General features: G+C 38.3%; 1 protein-coding gene across 1 annotated transcript in view; it reads left to right on the forward strand.

Annotated features, from left to right (window-relative positions):
- Positions 1-23572, forward strand: part of FARS2 (phenylalanyl-tRNA synthetase 2, mitochondrial) — a 232474-nt gene that overhangs the window by 34157 nt on the left and 174745 nt on the right. Inside the window, exon 3 of the mRNA XM_042837594.1 lies at positions 18446-19069. Coding sequence (XP_042693528.1) covers positions 18464-19069 — 606 coding nt within the window. The 5' untranslated portion in view covers positions 18446-18463. The remainder of the gene's footprint in view (positions 1-18445; positions 19070-23572) is intronic.

The raw sequence follows: 23572 nt of genomic DNA on the forward strand, positions 1-23572 counted from the left end.
ACAAATGCCCCAGCACTGGGTGTGTGGAGCAATGCAGTCTAACATTTTTAGTGCAAATAGGGCGAATATACCCTACCTGTATCTATGCTTCTTTTTCTTTTTTTTTTTTTTTTTTTTGGATTGCAGCATCAATCAAAATACGTTGTTTGAGATTTAAGCCAACAGAACAGCGGTGGTTATGTTATAAGGTATAAAAGTTTTAACATTGCTAGTTTGCATTAGTGAGAGTGGTGCTACTTGTGAGTTACAAGTGCTAATCTTAAGATCATGTCAGTAAGATCTTTGTGGATCCCTTCCAACTTGGGATATTTTATGATTCTGTGATTCTACTTTCACCCATACAAAAAATATGTAAGTTTTCGTGGGTTCATGAGATAGGTCTTTAAAACAGGTTCATGATTTATAAGGTATGGTTGCCTGTCCTGTTCCAAAAGTCAGAATTGTTCTTCAAGAGAAAAGTGTTAATTTTTGTGTAAAAACATGAAAACTGGGAATGGCTATTTGGTCAGTAATATGATTCTTTTATTTATACCTGCAAGGGATGAAGTTCATTTGAAGTAACTTAAACATTGAAGAGGATTTGAAAGTATGGTAGGTTTAATTGGTTCCCAAGAGTCGTAGTCTACGTGATCTGTGAGGATGTCCCAGAAGGATTACCTGATTCCTGCTCAGTGTCTCCTTTTGAAGGTCTAGAAGTTGAATTCCTGTGGGTAGCCACTTTGCTTAGGGGCAGACACTATGGAGGTATGGCCTGGTGAGACTGTACCTCAGTGCTAAAGGACTGCCATTAGTTCAGGAAGAGTAGGACGAAACGCAGATGTGATTTTCCTTTATTACTTTAGGTGGACAGCTGTATCTGACAGCCATTGGAGACAGCACTTTTCTATTTTGCTAAGTAGCAGAGGTTACTAAACCTTTTTTTTTGTCTACCTGTGTGACACAATGTATCAGGGAAACAATATATTATCTTTTAGTTTGCCTTTACCATTGGACTGGATGATCTTGGAGGTCTTTTTCAGCCTTGGCGATTCTCTGATTCTCTGATCCTTTCCAGTCTTACTGCTAAGTCATTAAATTTGTAGCTTTGCTCATAATGCAGCAGATTCTGTGATTATATAGAAGGGCATCGTGAAAATTCTTCACTGGGAGCAGTCTATGGTGTATAATGCAGTAAGAAGAATTCCAATTTTGGAATTGCATTTTTAGTTTTTTCAGTTTTCTTGTTTAAAGTTGGCCTTCACATGAATTTGAATGTTTTGGAAATACATAAAATACATAAAGACATTATTTCATGTATCCTTCTTATTCCGTTGTTCGTAGTTATAGCTGTGGGAAAAAAGTGAAAGACTAGTGAATTCAAACTTGTTTCTTGCAATTTATGTTTGAACCTGCTTAAGATGTTGAAGTAACGAAACACGGATTAAGAAGTTGTTGCTTTAAGAAGAGAAATATTGTGTTTTCAGTTCCTTCTAGCAATAAAGTCACAGACACTTACAGACTGACATTGTGCTTCATGCTTAATCTTGCTTTAGTCAAGAATTAGCCAAGATGGAGTGTTAGTAAGCAGCAGGGAAGTGCTGACCTGTAAGAAGGAGACAACAGCGAGAGTGTTTCAGTGATAATCCATTGAAATGTTGGATCTTGAATGTTGCATTTAAGTCCTCTTATTCTTAGAAAAGAGATTAAAAAGAAAGCAGAGTACGTTGCTTAAGAGTGCAAATGGAAGAAATCCTGACTTCTGTATGAGAGATTACTATTGAAAAGTGGAGTGTAAGTAGTATTTGTCAGCCTAATGTGATTTACACTGACATTTCTGGTGACTTTGCATTCATTTTGGTGGGAATTTGTGTCTGGACCACCTACAAAACTTGAAGACAAATGGGATGAATTATGGAGAAACCTACTCCAAACTGATTTTTCTGCCTGTCCTATACCATGGATAAAGCCCAAGGGTCCAGTGGAAATGCAACCATAATATCTTTTAAGTAAATCAAATATTGCTGGTGCAGCATTCAATTAGCAAGCAGTGTCTGAGTGACCACTGCAGTTTGTATGCAGTTTTATTTTCTGTTGTACAAAACATCACTGAGAGATTGTGTTGTAATAGGAAGAGAATATTGTGTGTTCTGTTTCCTGGTATTACACAGCTGTTTGTGACATTTTTGTGAAGATTGTGAGTATTTGTACTCTTGCCAGTTAATTTAAGAGTAGGAATGTCAGTGAGTGGAATATAATATGGAAAATAGTGCTGTGTTTTATGTAACACCTGCCATACTCTGCAGTGTTAAATCACTTGCTGAATAAATGCTGAGATGGATAAAGTATGACAGTGACTAAGCAAATACATCACCTGCTAAAGTTTTGGCAATACAAACAGCATACAGCCATCAGCACCATTAAAATTGCTACTGAAAGAAAGGCTTGCCTAGACCTGTAAGGGGTAAGCCTCTGTTACGTCTTTCATTAAATAATAATAATAATGATGATCACAGACATTACAAAACAACAAACCAAAGTAAGACTGGAAAGCCTTCGAGATACAATTTAGTCAGTTCTTTGGTCCCAAAAGTTGGCTGAATTTTATACCTTTCTTTATGTGCAGGTTTCCATAAATCTGGATGAAATAATGAAACAGTGGGGTGTGCACGAGCCCTTTCTTGCAGTAGTTCACTCCATTTGTAGGAAGACTGCTAATAATTTTCATAATTTCTTCTGACTTCAGTTTAGGTACATTGATACTTTTCCTAACTAGCTGTGTACAGCAAGGTTAAATTATTCCCTATACTGTGCAATTTTCCATCTGACTTGATGAGGATGAAAATGCCTCAATTTCTTTCTTCTTTAGTCCAAATAGTCCCAATGTGTTCATTCTTTCCACACAGTTTGTTCTTTTTGAGATGTGACAATTTCTGTTGCTATATGAAGAATCTTTAGTTTCTTCACGTGACTGTTTGATTCTGTGTTCTTACTGCTGTTAAATGGACGGACAGGACTGCTTCCTCTGTAATGGAGTGTATACTTCTGTTTTATATTCCTGTATGAGGATGGCTTTATTTCCTTCTTAAATCACATTTTGAACTTGTTTTCAGCTTGTGGTCTATTATAACTCCGTGTCTTCATCTGAAGCACCCGCCATCTAGCCACTTGCTGTGCAGCTGATTATCTGCCAAAGTACAAAAACTTGCACTTGGCCCTGCTGAATCTTTCTGTTATTTTACTGTCCACTTGTCTAGGTTGACAGAATAATTTTGAATTTCAGCCTGTTATCCAGCATAGCTGCAGTGTCAGCTCTTGATGATCTGCAGGCTTAAGCATATTCTCTGTTCAGGTAGGTAGGTTGCTCGTGAAAATACTGCCCGAAACTAATTCTGGTCCTTGCAAAAAGCAAAAACCCACTCAGTACCCTCTTTATTTTTGATAGAGAGCTAGTGACAGTTTTGGGTGGGGAGTCCTTAAATCAACAAATTTTGCCTCTATAGTAATATGAGATAGAGCAGATTACCTGTCTTTTCTTTTATAATGCAAGCACAGAAGGGAAATGAGGAGTCTCCTAGTTCCATATGCCTTTGCTGTCTCCTCCCCACTGCATTCTCAGTGGGATAGAAGAAAATGTGAATGTTTTAATGAAATTGAACTATAAGAAATAGAAATAATTATTCCTCGGTGCAAAGTGGGACTTATAGTACAGAATGAGAAGATAATGTGGAGGTGCTTGTCTGCACCTTAGTAATTCCATATTTGCTGGTAGCTGGGTGATGAAATCCAGGTATTCTGAGGCTGTTTTAATAGCTTTGATTATCAAAGCTGTGCTTTCTGAGATTGAATACCTGTAAAAGTGCTCAGAGAAAGCTGAGTTCTGGGGGAGGCATTTGTGCAGGCCTTATTGCAATGTAGTATAATGCTTTGTCATTATGCAGTGTACTCTTAAAATTATTCAACATTTGTATTTATAGAAGGAAACATGAGCTCAATCGTATGTTATGAAAACAGTGACATGCTGAAAAATGCATAGAATTTACTGTATTTATTTTGAGGTGAGGGCCAACTGTGGTTGCACGATGTAGATAGACGTGAAGTCCTCAGAAGTCCTATCAATATTTCACTGGTGTTGTCATGCTTGTTTGTGGAATTGGAACAAACACTGAGGAGGATGAATCCAAATCTGCTGCTAATTCTGCTAATTGCCCACAGGTTGCTAATAACAGCCTTGGGACTTTTGAGAGAAAGAAATGGTAGAAGTTAAGTTGACAGATGTCCTGTTGTACTGAATTTGATGCTGGTGGAATTTAAACTGAATGAAGTATGGGCACAATTAGTAGGGAGATTAACACAAGTTACGTGAACAGTTGAATGCAGGATTATCATACAGGGATATGATGATACTTAAAATATCTTATGTGTCCCTTGCATATTGGAGGGTCACGTTCTGAAGTTCTCAGTAGTCAGATTTGAGTTCAGGTCTTAAACTACAGACGCCTACCATTTGAAATATGTCTAGTGTGGGATTCAAGGGCTGTAAGTGATTTTATGGCTGTCTTTGCAAGGCATACATGGGACGAGTTGAGTGCTATCCTTCTGCAAAGCAGTGTGTTTCAGCCTTAAGTGTGAGCATACATCATTTGCAGGTATACCTGGAGATATTTTTATTGTTTATTTCTCTATTTAAGCAAACTTAGAAAAAGTACAACAAAAAAGTTGAAGGGGACTGAAATTCAGATTTTTTTCCCACTGGTGAAGTATGTGTGTTACTCACACTGCATAGCATCAAAATAAACACTAGAGAAGAGCAGTCATTTGAAAGTATCAAAGAGAAGAAACAATAAAGAGCTTTCCCCAGTTTGTGAATTTCTTGTGAGAAGAAGCTGGTTTTCATTTTTTAAGTCCTCTACCTGAAATGTCTTATTGAGTCTTCATAGTTATTTTAAGTCCATGTAGTGGTAAAGAGGATTGAATGCCCACAGCAGGTCAGCACTGGCAATAATGCTGGAAACCATCTTTCCCCTGCTTCTTTCTTAATTAAATAGCATCAGCCTGGAAGCAAGAGTTTGCTCTTTCGTATTTTTTATTTTTATTTTTTCTGTCTGACTGTATATGATATGTAATCTTTTCCTATAATTATGAACAGAGTTGCTGATTCTAACATCTTTTATATGTGATTTTGCACTACTCTGTGACTGAAGGCCCTATCATGATGTAGCTGCTCTTTAGTGGTCGTTGAAATATTAACTTGATCTCTTGATTGCTTTGTTTTTCTTCTCCTTTGAGCTGTGTTTCTGCCTAGCCCTATAGCAAGAAGTAAATGAAAATAGAAAGACAGACTTCAGTTTCTTTTGCTTGAATTCAAGGTTTGCAAACCTTGCTGTGCAGCGAACTCACCCAATATCTTATTCAAATGACGTGCCTCAAAAAACGTCCATTTGTCACAGTGTTGCTCTTCAGCTTCATTGAAGAAAATTTAAACATTCCTATTCATTCTTTTGATTCTTATTTAGCAAATTTCCCTCTGTGGTGCCAATGAATGAATGAAACACTGAAAGCCACCAGCAATTGCTTGAGCCAATCCATTTATTCTACTCTGCCTCCCAGCAGATGATGGAAGGAATGGGAGAGTTCTCAGCTCAGATGCCAATGTGTTTAATAAAAGGGCAGAAAACTAGGTGCCATGAAAGACCAAGATAGTTGTGGATAGTGGTTTTGACTTGTAAGAATTCAAAAACTTTCATTCTGAGACTTTTCATCTTTGCTGCAGTTACCTGTTGGATTTTATGGAAATATTTCCTACCAAAGTTCAACTGTTCAATTTTACCTTGTCTAAATAAATATCAAAGGCAGCAGTTGGGCATGCGACTTCTTTTGGTGAGATGACAGAAAATAATCACTGTTATTAAAAAACGTGTACTAAGTCCAGTCTGCCTTAGCTGGGAACAGTCCCCAAAACAGAGCATTAGAAACATTTGGATTTCCAGGTGCTATGGGGTAAGGACTGAGCAGTACATCTTGGTGACTGTAACTAAAGCCAGCTATAAGCCAAGGCAATGTGCTTGGAGGGCTTCACTGGTGTGCCACCAGTGTTGTTATGAACTCTGAACCAAGTGTGTGAACAACACGTTGTTAACAGTAACCCTAACAGTGAAAACATTTAACAGCCATGGAGAGTAAGCTTATGCTTTCTGTGACCTGCATTCTGAAATGTTTTCTTGAACATACTCTAATAAACAGTAGAAATTATTTTCAATGCTGTGTATTTTTCCTATTCTGCTGGAACACTTTGCATATTCATTTAGCATTCCATGAAATATTGGAAACTTCAAACTACTAGCAGCATAATACAGAAACACAATACCCTTTCATTAAAATAGTTGTCAGTGATCTTTTAAGAATAGATTACTGAGTTGTCTGCTACTGCTTCAGGCTCAAGAAAGCTTAGAAAGAGAAAAAGTAGCTGTTTTGCATGATAAATGAAATCTTCTAGTAATAAACAAGAAAACAACCAGGGAGGATTGTGGAAGGGAATAAGTAAACAACTGGAAATGCTTGGCTGTCGTTTATAAATATGAAATTACTACATTATTTTATTTCTACAGAAGTTAGATGTTTGTAATCATGCATATAAATCTTTGCAGTTTTAGTTAGGTTTTTTTTTTTTTAAACAAATTGTCAGTTTGTTTTTGGACATTTGGATCAGATTCATCAAACACAGTGAAGATGGTTTTGTCTGCTTGGGCTCAAAAGTGAAGTCAGTATTCTTATTTTAATGTTGTCTAGAAGATGAGGTGATGTGCCAAGCTAGACCAGATGTTGTATTGAACAGCAAGCTGTACAAATTTCCTGTAATTCTTTTGGCTCCCTGAACATATGTAGTCATACACTGGTAGTGCAAAAATGAAGTTAATCCATTTTTAAAGATCTTGGTAAGGTAATGATAAATAGTGGTTACAGAAATGTTAAAATTGAATTTAGTCACCATATTGGTTATGTGATAGTCTATATCTGGGAAATTATAACATCAATATTAGTAAGTGTAGAGGATATAGCAATTCTAAACCAGGATTTTCATGTAAGTGCTCGGGATGGTAGACTCTGGAACTCCTGGAATATAATACCAGAGTTTTATAATAAAAAAAAAAAAATATTAGTACATGTTATAAATCTATGGTTTGTCCCTGTTTGATGCTCTGGAGATGCTGCTTCTGTTTTCTTTTACTAAATGAGACCTGATTGCCCTCACATTTCAAAGCAGTTCATTACAGAAATAGTCAGTTGGTTTTTCCATGTTTAAAGGAGAGAAATTCTGGCCATGCCTTCTACCTCAATTTGCTCACTTTAGTCTTCTCATATCCCATGTAGTTGACTGGCCTTAGAAATTCACCATTTCCTACCTTTTTGCACATCTGGGGACTTGCATGTTGTGCCTCTCCATTCAGTTAGGATTTTAGCTCAGAGCATCCTCTAATGCTTTTAAATCCCAGCAGGGATTTATTTCTACTCTGGCCCCTGGTCATAGAAAGGGTTATCATTTAGAATTCATTTAGGTCTGGTACGTGGTATCTCTCAGTGGTGATCTCACACTTCTTCCAGTTATCTGCGCTGGCTGCACCATGCATTGCATTTCTCCTTTCTAGGTGCTGTTACCTTTAAATTCTTAGGCAGGAGCTCTTACCATTTTTTGAGGCAGAGCAAATGCATGGCTCTGCTGTTTCAGGACATTGGTTAGGTTTGCTTTCTGTTGCTTTGCTGCTGAAATCACTGTGGGCTTTGTGTAGACTCTGAGCACTTGGGCCCCAGTTCTGCAAAACACTTCATCAAATGTCAGCTGCTGTGCCAGAGGGACCTAGATTCCTTTTCCCCAGCAGAACCAGGTCCTTAGGCTTGATGGCATGTTGCTGCTTTTGGTTGGGTTTCCACTGATAAAGATGATTTCAAGATTCTTAACTTCATTTCTTGCGTTGTCTTGCATTCATTAGAATCTCAGATGACTCTGGCAATTCTCACAATTGATTCAGGGCAAGTAAAGCTGAGTTAAGCTATTTTTAAACAGTGTAGAATCTTGTCATTAGCTGAAATTCAATTGCTTTGAATAACCTCATCCTCTCCGGAGGATGAAGGAAAGGTTTTGCACCCAAGGAATGGATTACAATAAGCTAATGAGGTGGGTGTGAGATAATGTGCCTTGGGAGCTGGAGGAGAAGAAAACCTGCACATCAGCAGCCCTTCCTCAGCAGTTGCCACTCGTGCTGGCTTTGTGGTAGCTGCCACTTGCTGGTTAAACATGGTGTGTTTTATGCTGCATTGAGGCAGCAGGCTGCTGTCAAAAGCAGTTCAACCATCTTAGCCGACAGTCAGGTGCTGGTGGGGAAGTTCAGGAATTACTGTGGTGGAAAACTTACCCACCATGTAATGGTTTGTTTTTCATGGTTGGATTGGCAGGCTGATGCAATTCATTCTCCATATCCTGAGGTAAGAGCAGCAGTGCAATTAAGCAGATGGTAAAACTTTCCAGTACGAAGCCCCTAAAAATCTCCTCAAGGTAAACAATGTTCTTTGGTTTTGGTAAACGTGGTGATCAGAGGTGGGAGACAAAAGGACATGGCCAACCTCATTTCAGTGGTCTGTGGGGACAGGACAAGGGGAAATGGTCATAAACTGGAGCATAGGAAGTTCCACAGCAATATGTGAAGGAACTTCTTCCCAGTGAGGGTGATGGAGCACTGGAACAGGCTGCCCAGGGGGGTTGTGAATTCTCCTTCTTTGGAGACATTCCATACCTGCCTGGACGCCTGCCTGTGCAGACTGCTGTAGGGAGCCTGCTTTGCAGGGAGTTGGAACTGATGATCTCTAGAGGTCACTTCCAGCCCCTACAATTCTGTGATTCTGTGAAATCCTTCTATTTCTCTGATTGATCTGTGAATCATAATAAGTGCAGAATTATAATTACAGTAACTTTAAGGCCCGTGAAGTTTTTCTGACACAGTACAGTGACTGTATTTTTTCCTCAAGGAATCTAGATTTAAGACTTAACATTTGCATATTCCAGTAATTAGTTTCAACAATAATGGCTCAGTATTTCTCAACTGTTTAGTATGATTTCTAATAGGTAATTTTGGCAAGCTACTTTAAAATCATTTTGATTTTTTTCACAATAGCCACTATAGTTGTCAAATTGTTTATAGAATAATATTGCCAACAAAAAAATTCTGGACAGAGAGGAAAACAAAATAATTAAAACTGTTTGAAAAGAAAAAATAAGTGAAAACAACATGTGGAAGTACAGTACTCTTGAATCAGGAGCTGCTGCACTAATAGGTATAAATAATACAATACTTTTCCTGTGGGAATCTTGTAAGGCTTAATTGGCTAAAGGCTGAAAAGATCTTTGCGATCCTGTGTAGAGTTATGTGGTGTAAGAGTGGAATGCTACTTAATAAAAACCTAAATGCTGTTGTACAGTGCTGTTCTGTGCATCTATCAGTACATCCAACTGGTGCCAACGGAGATCAAACCTATGGGTTTTATTGGTATTACTGGAAATGTTTCAAGTCTAGAACAACTTAAGCTGAGTAGGGCTAGGTTTTGGTAAATCATGTTATCATTTAATTAAATTAATCATTTGTTTGCCAGTAGCATCACCTTTTTTTTGCTAAAGGTTTTAGATTACTTGTCTTTTTAATCTGTGATGCCTTTTTTACTTGCTTTTCTAATCTGCTTACACTAAAGAGATTTCTGGGAGAAATCAAGAGTTGAAAACTTGAATTCTAAATCTTGGTGGGTGATGGTCCCTTGCAGAAGACAGTACTTGTTAATACTAATTCTAAATGATGGATTTTCATATTTAATTTTTCACATTCACCCATTTATTGTTTTCCTTCAAAGTTTGTAAGCATGGGCAAGCAAGTGAAAGTGTTCTTTTTTCCTTTTAACTACTTACATCAAGCTAGGGCACTACAATCTCTTATTGCTTCCCTCTCCCTGTGGTTGCCAAGCTTTTCTACATAGTTTCCTTGACAAATGGCTTACATATTAATATTTGAGCCCCGTTCTTAGCAAGCTCAGGGAAGTGGTATGCCCCAGGCACAGAAATACAGTTGCTTCCTTAGGAGCCTTCTAATCTCCTTAAACGCTTTGTCAGAACCCATGACAGATAAATGAAGACAGTGCAGTTCAAGCTAGAGGTGACTTCTTCGTACACGTGTGGTCATGCGTTTACTAACGAGGAAGCATCGTGCTACAGTGGAATCTCTGCTGTGAACATTTACATTTTCTCTTCTTTATCCATACTGAAGTCTGTGAGACTTATTGATTTTGAAGTAAAATCCATAGAGAAATTTGTCTCTGTCTTTCTTTTTTTGGTTGGCTGTTGAAATATACATAGTTCTGGTAAGTGTTCTGTCTGTTTGCAGAGTTTCATTATTTCTCTAATAGAGACAGACAAAGGAGCGATACTGCTGCTGAGTTGGAGTTTGAGCTGAGATCAAGTTCACATCACAGCTAAGGCTGAGATGTGTATTTCTGGTGGTACTGTGATGTTTTTGCTCAAGCTGACAGCAAATACATGAAATTGATCTATTTAGAGCTTGGTGAATCAGAAAGTTGATATGACAGAAAATTTATAACTCCTCCTCACCCTCCCCCAAGACTTAGGGGTGAAAGATGGTAGAGAAGGCTAATTGATTATATGTGTATTGAAACCGAGAAATAACTCCCGGTTCTAAAATATTCATTTTATTTATTATGTGCTATTAATATCTAAGTTCATTCTTTTAAACTATAGCATACCTAGAATATTAACATGTTGAGGATCTGGAGATGCATGGTGAGTCATGGATTTTGCCAGTTCTCAGTAACAGGAGATGGAGGGAATCAGAGTAATACCGAGACATAGCAGCTGAAGCAGAGAGAAAGACTTCCCCTGCTATGTGGAACAGTTGAGTGATTCATGCTAAGTCTACTTCTCTGGCATGACCCATCTGAGTCGTTTGGTTTACTTAGCATTGGCTAGGTCGGGTTTGCTTCTTTGGTTTTCTTTTGTCACTGTAACATATGAAGTGCCTGTACTGTGTATATTTGGGTGCAGTGCATTATTTTGCAGGTGAAAGTCAATGTAACCCATTATGTGGCCTGTGTGTTGAATCTGGTAGGTAAAACATTGCCGTATTTCTGACTTCTACTTGGAGGACATTGTCAGTCATTATTTGATCAGTGAATGATACCTTTTGAACTTAACAATATCTTCTGTCTGCCACAAGCATCTGCAGAAGGCTGGGCTGCTGCTGCCAGGGGCATGCTTCTCCTATGGGAATAACTGCTGCTTTCTAGTTGGCCCATCAGCTGGTCCAGCAATTCTCATGGCTGTGGTTAAGGAGTTCTGCCTTCCATTGTAAAGATAAAGCTGTGTAGCTTTATGCTTTTCTGAAGTTTATAGCAATGTGTGTCTCCATCCCACCAATGTCACTGAGAAATGGCAACACATGCATAAGTGACTTCCAATAAGTGCAATGCAGATGTTCAGGAAGCTCTACTGTCTTAGGAGTGCAGTGTGTATTATGTTTGTCATGCTCCATACTGTAGAGCTGCTGTTTTATAGTCTAGTTTTCAATTACTATGAGGGAATCACTAATGCTTAAAATGAATTACTTGCTCTTCCTCCACTGTCTTTTGCACAAGTCTGTGCATGTCCCATTCTTGTTATTTAATAACTGACTTAAAAAAAATTATTACTCCCTCTTCCTGCTAAGACAGGATGAGGTTTTTATGATTTTATGTTCAAATGGTGCATTTACTCAGTGGGGGAAAAAGAAAAGATGCCACTGCACATAAGTACTGCTAATATCTTATTTCTAACCAAATTAATTTTGGCTCAGAAGAAAATCTGTAGGAGTAAAATCCTTCAGGACATATTCTTCTATAGGAAAATAAAGATAAGTTGCAGATGTTGATGGAAAAAAGAAGGCAGAGGAGAAATGTTGGCAATCTTGACTGAAGTGAGAATTTTATGGTTATTTGATTGTCTCTGTCCCTTCGACCTGACAGTCATTTACAGTATGTCATCCAAGCAAGAGAGCTTGCTGGCAACTTCTTCAAGGTACTGAAAAGAGAACATTCCCTCAGACAAAGGCAGTGGGTTTTTTCAGATTGCTTCCCTCAAAAAATATAGATTTATCTAAAAGCAGGAGACAAATTTGACAATATCTGACAGTGATTTATTGCTTTTCTTGCAATCTAATTTGTAATGGATTGAAAATATGCTTGTGTAATGAGGATTTTCATTTAAAGTATGGAGTTTGCTATTAACAATTTTGTCTTATTGTGGAGGGAGAGAAGAACACAGGTCTGTCAGTAGGAGCTCAGATTAAGACTGCTTAACTTTCAGTAGGATTTTGTGCCCCTCAGTTTTTGCATGTGATGGAAATTTTGCACTAAAGAGATTAATTGGCTTTTCTTCAGTAAAGAGCAAACTCTTTTAGTTTGTGAAAAAGAAAATTGAGAAAAGAAAATAATAAGGTATGAGTCAGAAAAAAAAAAAGCATACTTTGTCTAAGCAGGCATGAGTTTTCCTGAATTTAATCTGCTTTCGTATATGTATATATAACTGTTCTTTTACACTGATAGCTATTTTTTCTCTGGCCTTGTATTTCTTTCTATTCAACCAAATTATTTTTGTTTGGTCTGCTCACCTTAAACTTCTACATTTCACATATTAAGAGTTTGGCGTCTTTTCATCTTCTAGAACCAGAAACTTGAATTTGTTTGCCTTGGATCTTCCAATTTTAATTGTGCTGAAGACCTACATAAGCTGCTTGTGACTGATAAGCTTGCTGATTGCAATTTCCAGTGTATGGTTACTCTACTTTTCTTGGATAAGCCATTACTACCAGATGTCTTGAAACTTCATTGCGTCTATCTTTGAAACGCTCTTATTCCAGTTACACAGTGTAGCTATAAAGTTCACAACTGAGATACATTGAGACACATGCTACCTGTCTGGAATCTTCACTAGAAAGTTATCTTCACTAGAAAGTGGGAAATTTCTAGATAAGCAGTCAGGTTCAGCTTGGTAATACTGTGTCAGGAGAAGATGTAGGATCTGTAGCAAACTTTGATAGGCAGCAGGGAACTGAAACTAGTTGCAGTGTGATGTGGAGTCCTTTCTCATTGATTCCACAATCCAGCCTGAAATGTAGTGATGAATGTATGTAAGATGATGACTGGAGATGTTTTGTAACTGTTGGTTTCCCAAGTGGTTCTTGTAGAGGTATGTTCCCCTCTCCATAGCTGCCTGCTATGAATATCTTATCCTATCCTGCAGTCATAAGGAATGGTGAAGTTGGTTGAAGGTATGCTTCATGTTTTCTATGCTTGCATCTGCATGTAGGACTGAGCACAAAATCATGTAATTTCTTAAGACAGTAGACATCCTTTGGGTCAGGTGTTTTAAAAGGTATGTGGTTGATAATGCCTTTTATTTCACATTTAAGGAAGTATTATGTAATACTGAGAGAAAACATGGTCTTCTCTTATGCCACAAAATGTTTTCAATTTTCTCCCAATATTGCAAACCTCAAGATGTTGCCAAAGGCATCATTGTGATTAATGGATCACTGTTAGAGAGCAGACAGGAAGCCAGCCTGTGACACATTTTTGTTTCTGTTAGGAACAATAACAAAAAAATGAATTACTCTCCATGTTTCTTGGAGCTTGCAAATGGATTATTAACTGTATGAACACTAAGTACATGAAAAAAGTGAGAGCCAAATACTTACAGGCTACATTATCTTGCTTCTTGCCTGGTAATTTGTAGTGTATGCAGTGTTTTGTTTCGCTGAATGTTCAGCTATCGTTGGTGACATTTGAAAACGTTCTGCACTTGGGAGGTCGTATTCTAAAATGAATTCATTCTAAATCATCTGCCAGGCTATTTCAGAGGTCTTTGTTATATGAATTCAGCATATTCAATAAGAGGGGAAGTCCATTGTAATGTGCAACAATATAGCTGAATTTTAAAATGAGTTTTAAAAAAGTCTGAGTTCATTATTGCTATTGCACATGAAATAATTTCTGCTCTATTCTGTGCAATGTAGATATGATCATGGCAATACAATTATATTTGCTGCTGTATGCCTACATAGTTTTCAAAACTAAAATTCAGTGCTTAGCTAAATTGCTAAGTAGACTGGTAAATGTCCAATTTTAGCAGCCTGGCATATGCTTATAATTTTTGTCTTAACATATGCTATGTTGGTTGAACTCCCCTCCCCACACATACGGTAGATAAAAGCTGTCACATCACAAAATGGTGGCAGCCCAACTTTCTAACGTTTTCCATGGCGCTTCAGACTCTTGCATTAATTAGCTATTCCTGGATAGGAGACAGACTCTTTGTAGAATTTTGGTTTCAAACCCGTTAGATACTTCAGTTGCTGTATGCTGTAGCCCATCTGTATTTCTGCAGCCATAAGCAGTAAAAAAAAAAACACAGCAGGGCATACAGTGAAATGGTCAGTAAGAGTGAGGATGCTCTTGGTTTACAGGTCCAAACACCTAGTAAATGGCACTGAAACCAGGCTTGTTTGGTTCCTTGATGGGGTATACTTTGCATGAAAAAGAACATTTATATCATTCACTGTCCTGGAAGATATGGTTGATTAAAACAGTGCTGGTCCACAGGGCTTTTTCTTTGCATCTTGAGATGCTAATCTTTCCCTCTTTTTTCCTCCTTTTTTAAGACAGGGGACTTTTGCTGAGTATATGATTCTTCCCTAAAACTCAGTGGAGTTGAGGGCACTTGTGACAAATTCCAGTGCATCTGTGATAATGCTGTCTTAATCCCTGTTGCACTGTGACACAGAAACCTGGATTTAAACATGAAAAGACATGCCTTAACTAACAGAATGGAGCTTTCAGGTGAGATGTTAGTAAAGTTCTTAGCTCAGAGGGGGGTGAGGCATTGGCACAGCCTGCCCAGAGAAGCTGTTCAAGGCCAAGTTGGATGGGGCTCTGGGCAGCCTGATCTGGTGGGTAAAAGCCCTGCCCCCAGCAGGGAGATTGGAACTGGATATTCTTTAAGATCCCTTTCAACCCAAACTATTCTGTGGTTTACATTATAGCAGTGTGATTCCTCATCTAATCCTACTGCCTTTTGAATGTGCTCCAAAATCATGATTTTTACTGGTACTTTGTTCTTCCATTTCTGTGCTGCTGAGCTCTTGACTACAGTGTAGTTGTGCTATGCGAAGGCCATTCTGCTCCTGCATAGAGATGGTTGGCTTTCTGTGAGAGATAAAGGAGCCCTCTGCTAATAACTGCTTCAGAAATGGCACGGGGCTGTAGTAGGGCCTGCTGTTGGCCCCTGTGCCATTACACGTGTGCCTGGCCTATGCACGGAATGGACAGGGTTGTGCTGAGGCCTTCATCCCTGGGTAGCATGAGTCCCAGTTTCTGCTCCTTGGTTTGCTTCAAAGCTGATATTAAAAACCTGTACCCACATGTGGGCATGTTTTCAGTGCACTGACAAAACACTGCATGCAGTATTAACCTACAGAAAAATCCTAGCTGCATCCACTGTGTGAGACTTACTGGCATGGAGGTAGAGACAGAGGGACAAGCCTGTGGCCTTTACCACCCCTCAGGAATGTGGCAGTGGCAAGGTAAGGAACCAAGGGACAGGAGGTGGTGGGCCTATCCATTGCGCATCCATCCACAGTGCTTCAGGAAGCCCCAGGAGCTGTTTTCCAGAAACGTGCCTCGGCTCCCACCTGTGTAAAAGCCACTGTCACACCCTGAACTCATGACTCCTTTGGTGACCCTGATGGAGTACCGTGCCATCTTTAGGTCACAGATGTCAGTGGTGGTTGTTGAGTGTTTATTTCCTACTTCTGTATTTGTTGTCAGCTGCAGTACTGCTGCTGCTTAGCTGACTAGCAGTCTATGTTGTGGCATTCAGGACTTGTCAGCATGCACAGAAATTACTTCCTTGTTACTTCCGACTAATAAACGTGGTGGAAATGAAAGAAAAGAACGTATTTTTCACACCTGCAGTTTGAAGTCTACTAGACATAATTGTCTATTCATTATAATGAGCAGAAATAATTAACTTACATTTAACATCGGTTATTTATTTTTACTAGAAAGGTGAAAGGGACCTTTATTTTCTATTGTGGCTCTTCAGCCTGTTAAATATTTTGTTGGTGTCAGATTTTCTTGCTTTTTTTCCCTTCCTTCTTTGTGACTTGTTTTTCCCCCATAAATGTAATTTGTCATCAGTTGAGTTAAAGGAAGTTCAGTACTTATTTTTGTGCATTGATCCTGGAAATGACTTGTACATTTCTGTGGTCACAGAGGGAAGCAGAGGAGTGTGCCAGTGAAGAACTTCAGTGTTTGTGGCACTGTTGTGTGATTCTGCACCAGTTTTTCCTTTTCTGTTTGTTGCTGTTTTCAGTACTTGGACACTGGATGACTGTTACTCATTGAGAAATGTTGAGTTTGTCTTTTTTTTTTTTGCTGTAGATTTTCTTTAGGTTAGGACAAGGGCAGACGGTAAGGCAGTTCAGGCATAAGCATAACATTAGGATAATAACTCTGAAGTAACCTAATCACTTCTCCTCTCCATATATAATTGTGACAAAAATGTATCACACGATCTGAAAAATTAACATTTCAAAATTATCAGAGGCTGAATAGCAAATGAAAACGTTAAGAGTCTCGCTTAGAAGTCATGCATCTAAAAAAAAAACAGCAAACAAATACCCCTTTTATTATTTTTTTCAAGCACTTGTTATGCTCTGTTTTTTTTTTTTTTTCCATAATGCTGTAATCCTGAGAAGATCTGTTTATGTGAACGTTAAACTTGTGATTCTCCAAGGAATGGCATTTAGGAAAGAAGCAAACATCACGAGATTCATGATAAAGTCATGAGAGTTCTTATATTACAGTTATGTGTAAGTTTTGAATTGAATTTTTTAGAGAAATAAATGTATGGGCAGATGGTGATATTTACTTAAGGGAAGCTGAATACATTATCTGACTAGAACTGGATATTTCAAGCAGCTGTTTGAAAATGAGAACTCGCTTTCCATGAAGGAGAACGTATGTTTGGGGAAAATGGAGCCTCTCTTTTCGAAACATAATGCTGTCCATCGCTTAGTCTGTGTCAGAGGGCTTTCTGTTGTGTGTGCGTGTGAATTGATCCGTGGGAGAACCTTAACAGAAGTGGCCAAGAACTGAAGTGAGTTATCTTGCTGTGCCATGACTATCTAGCTTGTCTTTATTTGGACGTATTGAATTAAAATTGCTTCAGAAAATAAATCTGTAGAGATCATACAGACCAGAGGAATGGAAACTAGATATAAACAGAGCTGTTACCTGAGTTTGACAGGCTGTGTATTCTAAAACATTCCCATTCTAATCCATGTTATTGCAGCTTAAGAGCATAAAAAACAGTCTTAGCTTGTGTGTTCTGTAATGCTATTGTAAAGATGAAAAGCTATCCCTGGAATATCATTGTTTATTCAATTCTTGTGTCCTTTCTTTCCCTGTTTCTTTAAGAAAACTTTCTCGGGAAATTCTTTGGCCCAGAAATCTGTGGCCCTGGAATCCCCGAGAAACAGATTAATTTGTTGTTTGGAGCAGGTGCCTTGCCCCTGTCACTTCTAATGCCTCTGTTTTCCCATTTTGCAATAAGCAGTTTGTAATGCTTAAGTATTTTACTGGAATCTCTGCCAATATTTGTGAAGCCCAACTATTGATCTTCAAGTGATTTTCCATCTCAGAATGGGCTTACACATTTTGTGTGCCTGAAGGCATTGCGATCCTCTTTGTTTACAGAATTATCTCTTCAAACACTACGAAGTCATTCTTGTTTATGCATGAAGTGTAAAGACAGCCTGTTTCTAAACAGAGTGGATGTGTAAAGATGGTACTTTGGTAGATAGACACGTATCGTATCGTATCATTTCATTGACCTTCCTGATAACTATCAAGCCTTCATCCAGTACAATGGTGTAAGCAATAAAAACAATACAATATGTTAATGCCAGGGCTTTTTTCATAAGCAGGTCTCTATCTACTGAACAGCGTTGCAACATTTCTGAGCTTTTCATGTTTGGTAGTCTGTTATTGCCTAATATTTTAACAGAACGAAAAAGAAACTTTTTAATGCAATGTTTCCTCATTTGTAAAGTGTTACAGTGTTTGGAATGAGATTAAGACTAGGTCTAGTGTTATTAATGCTGATGCAGTGGTGCAAAAGACTGATAATTGAACAAGATATCCTACCTGAAATTTCATCATAAGGTTATTTCTCCTCCAAAGTCAAAACAGTAGTGTGTAATGGGAACTTCGTCATATTAGTCAGACATTTGGATTTCACTTATCTGTGAGGTGCTAGCAGTTTCTGCAACAAGACAGGAGATACGAACTTTAATTTTGTTCTGATTTTTTTCTTCTCTTTTAGGTTATAAGAGAGTTTGCAATGGCAATGCTCTGGAAATTCATGAGAGTAGCCAAGTATTCTAAAACGACGTTACCACCAAAAATAAAAGTAAGAGGAATTCCCACCCATTCAAGGCAGTCTGTACCTTCAGATTTTGCTGCCAGCGTACCCTGCTCAAATACTGTGGAACTGTTTGGTAAATCTTACCCTCAGGATGACTACAGCAATGTCACAGAGAAGATTCTTTCCAAAGTGGGGAAGAACTTGCATAACAAAAAGCATCACCCTTTGTGGCTAATCAAGGAGCAGGTGAAGGACCACTTTTACAAGCAATACACAGGACGCCGTGGGAATCCACTCTTTTCTGTCTATGATGGTCTTTCTCCAGTGGTTACAGTGCAGCAGAATTTTGATAAGTTACTTGTCCCACGGGACCATGTCAGCAGAAGAAAGGAGGACAACTATTACTTGAATCGCAGTCACATGTTAAGAGCACACACATCGGCTCACCAGTGGGACTTGATACATTCTGGTCTAGATGCCTTTCTGGCGGTGGGAGATGTTTACCGCCGTGACACAATTGACAGCACCCACTACCCAGTCTTTCATCAGATGGAAGGAGTTCGGCTCTTCTCCTGTCACGAGGTAGGAATTCTTTAGTTGAACTGAAAGAGATTTGGGGTAAGTTGCCTGATTGTGTATTTGCTATGAGGAAAGTGCATGCACATAAACAAGTTACAGCACAGTTGATAAGAATCAAGTGATTGGTCATGTAGTAATACTTCTGATTTGGGAAAAATATAGATGAAAAAGTGGAATTTGATAACAACTGTGTGAGCTTCCTCAGAAAAATATGGAAAGCCAGGATGATATTATTGAAAGCTAACAAAATAAAACAGTATCTGAAAGCAGAAAGCTTGCTCAGCTAACAATGTGCACATTTCAATTGTCGTTCTATCAAAAGTCCCTTCCAGTAAAGTCATTTCGTCTCAGACTTTGTCGTATTAATACTTGAAGGACTTGTGGATGTGAGCTGTTGTAGCTATATCCAGAATGAAGTTTTTATTCTTTATTCTTTTTCTTTATTCTTATTCTTTTTTCTTTTAATAGCTCCAAGCTTCTGTAAATGAATTGTTTTTTTGTAGTGAATTGTTCCATCCTTTATTTGATCCTAAAACTGTTTTGAAGAATTCATCTATTGCAGCCAGCAGTTATAGGTTTGCAGTACATACACAGTAAACTAAAGGAGTCCAGAGACACGAGCTAAAGAGTGCTAGGTAGATGTCCAAGCCTTCTAAGTTTGTGCGTTTTATTGGCACAACTTTCATGTTCTGCAGATGCATGAATGTCATTAAGCATTCTGTGGTATCATTGATGAGTGCTGTATATAAGCCAGTTTGTTTTCCAAACAGTAATTGATTCATATAGTTTGTGTATGCTTGTAGCAATGCCAAATTCTCATTTATATAGCTAAAACCAGCTTATTCTAATACTGAGATGTTGACTGTTCTTAATGTGATTGCCAGTGGGTGACAGGAGCTTGGCAGGGAGGCCTGATGGGTTTGGATGCTTGAAGGAAAAGTAGGGAAATCAGAGTGCACTGCTTTCCTTGCTGGTGGGAAAGGTTTATGCTGTCTTCACTGGTGTTTCCCACCCCATGCCACCACTTCCCTTTGTGCCTTGAAAAACTTACCTGTATCTGCAGATGCCTTGGGCACTGTATGATATTGAAAACAGCTTGTAACCACTTCTTTGGTCACTGGGAAATTGACATTTTGCAGTTTTATCCAAAATTTGTTTGCTGTTCTTTCTCATAGGCCTGCAAGGATATATACGATGGAAAAATGGATATGAAAATGCTGGGTTTTAAATATTTTATGTTCGTGCCATGTTTTTCACTTCAGCAGGAGTTCAAACATCCAGATCTTATCTGTTGCAAAATTGTAACATCTACACTCGGAATTTCTACAAATGTTGACATGGTTGATATAATTATTGAGATTATTGTGAAACAATGTGCTTCTTAAGGAACTCAGGCCCTCAGGAAAGAATATTTCTGCTTCTTGCACAAATTTAATAACAGGAATAATAGTAGGATTTAATAAGTGGGAAGAAATTTACAGAAACACTCTCTGACATTATCTAGTCAGTTAGTAATACAGGATGTATAACTATCTGATTCATTGCATTATAGTTTCTCCTTCTCTTTTTTTTTTTCCCCCAAGAGAATGATTGAGATGTTATTCAAGAATGTTAGTAGTTGATGAATTCAAAGTTAACTGTGTGTTAGAAGTGGAGAATGTGTCTGCCTCTCAAGAGTGGAAGTCCTTCCTGCCAACATCCTAAGAATAAAAAAAGAAGTGTGGCATGGAGCACAACGTGTACATTTTTTGTTTGTTGGGCAACAGGCATTAATTCTAAACTCAGGGATGATCTAAAGCATCCCTTTTGCTTCAGTTGCAGACTGAATAGTGGTAGAACTTTGCAATATGTAAAACTTCTTACAGGCATCATCCCAAGAGCCTTCTGGAAAAAAATGAATGTGTAATTCTGAAATTTCACTGGAGATTGGTTCTGTGTTTTATATTCTTGTTGCCTGTTCAAAATAATGCAAAAATTTAAATAATTCTAAAGGGAACTGTCTGAGTGGAAAACAAACCAACTACGATTAAATGCAGGTAACACTACATGAGAGAAATATTATTCTGTTTTTATATTCAGTTATTTATACTCATGTTTGAATTATAACGTACTGAACAGAAACACGTGAATGTCAGGACCTGCTACCTTGATCTCAGTCTTCTCATTCATAACCACACTTGCAGTCTCTAGTGAGGAAATTTTCACAGTACTGGGGATAAGAAGATAGGCAGCTAGAGGAAAAAAACTGCTAGCTCCTAGCTGTAAGCCCTAGGTGAATTTCATTCTATGTGCTATGGTTGGTTTACTGCTCTACTTTGTACTTTTGATGTGTGTACATGTATCATTTGTTTTTTCATCAATGGAAGCAACCACAGGAGGGAGGGATGGGAAAGAGAGAAGTGGTGAAAGAACTCAAAATCTAGAATGATTTTTGAGGAGTTTGAATTGAGAGGAATTTGCCATCTCATCTCAGATTGGGAGTGACAAAAAAGGTCAGTTCATCCTAAACAGCTGAAATTTGAGGCAGGATAAGGAAGATGTAGAAGCATCTCTTCTTTTCAAGTTCTGTAGTCAGCATTGGGTTAAAAACTTCTGCCCTTTGAAGCTTCTGGTATAACTCTTATTGGTATTGAAGTGAAAATCAACACCAAGGCCAGGTCTGTATTTATCCTCTTAAAGGGCACATAGATTTTTCTCCTTTGATGGTATACAACTTGTTTTTAAAAATCCTTTGGATTGACAATATTGGTACTTCTGCAGATTTGACTTGTCGGAATTTCCTCCATGGAACTGAAATGAAATGATTTCTGTGCTATGCAGTGGTCTTAGGTGCAATTCTTTACTTACACAGTTTATGGAAAGGAAGAAAAAACCTCAACTAAATTACACTTCACGCATATTCACCACCAGAGGGAGCCAATATAAACCCAATGGCAGCCACAAAACGTGCAACTGAGAGCAAGTATTGTTTACACGTTGGAAGGAGACTTTATAAGGTATTTTATAGTCTGTATTGAATTATACATAAATTTTCATGGGAACAGATGTGAAAATTTAAGAATTGCTATTCTAATTTATTAAGTTCATTCCAATGGAGGCCAATATCAGATTGTTCAGATGGGAAAATAATGTTCTCATCAGTTTATCTGATCATGCTAGCATCTGAAAACTGTCAGTAGGGAAACTAGGAAAAAGAAGTGTGGATATATATTTATTCTTTATTGAAATCTTGCTATTTCCTCCAAAAACATTTTTTGTTAAGGCGTGTGTAATCAATGAACATACAAATGTTACAATTAAGAAATATCCAGGAAAGTTAGGCTAAGTAAGATTATTGCAACAGGAAGATAATAAATGGAACATGCTTACCAATGTTGTAGGCTCACAATATTCTCCACGAAGAGAGATGCTTTGGGGTAGGTGTGAATAGCTGATCAAAGTACATCTTGTCCTCTTTTTTCTTTGTCTTTTATTTGCTTGTTTGTTTGTTTGTTTAGTTCATTATTTAATCATTGCTTGCCATGCCAGGTTTTGCTTTTCATTGACAAGACTGACATGACAGTGTCTTTTGGTTTGTCTTTTCTGTGGTGTTACTGCAGCTCTGGACACTGTGTTTCTGCTGTGGCGTTTCATCAAATGAAACCTGCCCTTTTTTTTTCTCCTCACACGCAAAGGAACTCAAATAAATTTACTGTGTTCCAGGGATCAACCCACTATGTAGAGATTTGGACAATGCTTCTCAGTGAATCAGCTGGCAAGGGCTAAGGACTGTGTGAGGAGTTGGTAACCATTGCCAGATGGCAGGGACTTGGGTTGGTGTGTTAGTCTCTTTGAGGAAGGCCATTTGCCTCCCATTGTGTAATAGAATTTGTGAATCAGAGGGAATTTTACATTTCCTGGCTTCTTTGAGATGATGCTGTTATAAGGTGGAGTTCCATTCATCTCTTCAATAGGTGACAAAATTCACGTCAGGATGGGCATTTCCAAGGTGTGTCCCTGCATGAATCCATGCTTGTGACAATTCCTGGTGCAAATATTGTGTGCCAGCAGTTGCTGGGCCCATATCTTAAACACATCCAGACGTGGGTGCTCAAGAGGGTTGCATGCATCGGCTTATGGAGCTGGGAGTCTCACTGAAACATGTCACATAATTGGAGGACTGAAAACTGAAGGATCCTGAAATTAAGGAGGCCACTCTGCAGGCTTGTTGCTCGAAGTGATTTTCACCATTCTCTCCCCAAATCAGTGCTTGGTTTGTTGCAAAGAGTATCCTATTGTGCACCTGTGGCCTGTATCTCTCTTTGACACAGGAAGCTATCTATCTGGATTGGGGTGCAGATTTATGCATTTCATCGTATTGGAGACTGATTGGAGCTGGCAATAAGTTTTCTTTTTGATGTAGTATCTTCAGATGGCATCATCTTCATCGTTCCTAATCCTTCAGCTGAATGTTACAGCACATTAAAGATGTTGTGGTCATGGTTTGCTATTCCTAAGTGGATTTAG

This window comes from Centrocercus urophasianus, unplaced genomic scaffold (genome assembly GCF_019232065.1).
Source record: "Centrocercus urophasianus isolate 14NV4802_14NV808 unplaced genomic scaffold, USGS_Curo_1.0 seq_11, whole genome shotgun sequence".
NCBI classification, from domain to species: Eukaryota; Metazoa; Chordata; class Aves; order Galliformes; family Phasianidae; genus Centrocercus; species Centrocercus urophasianus.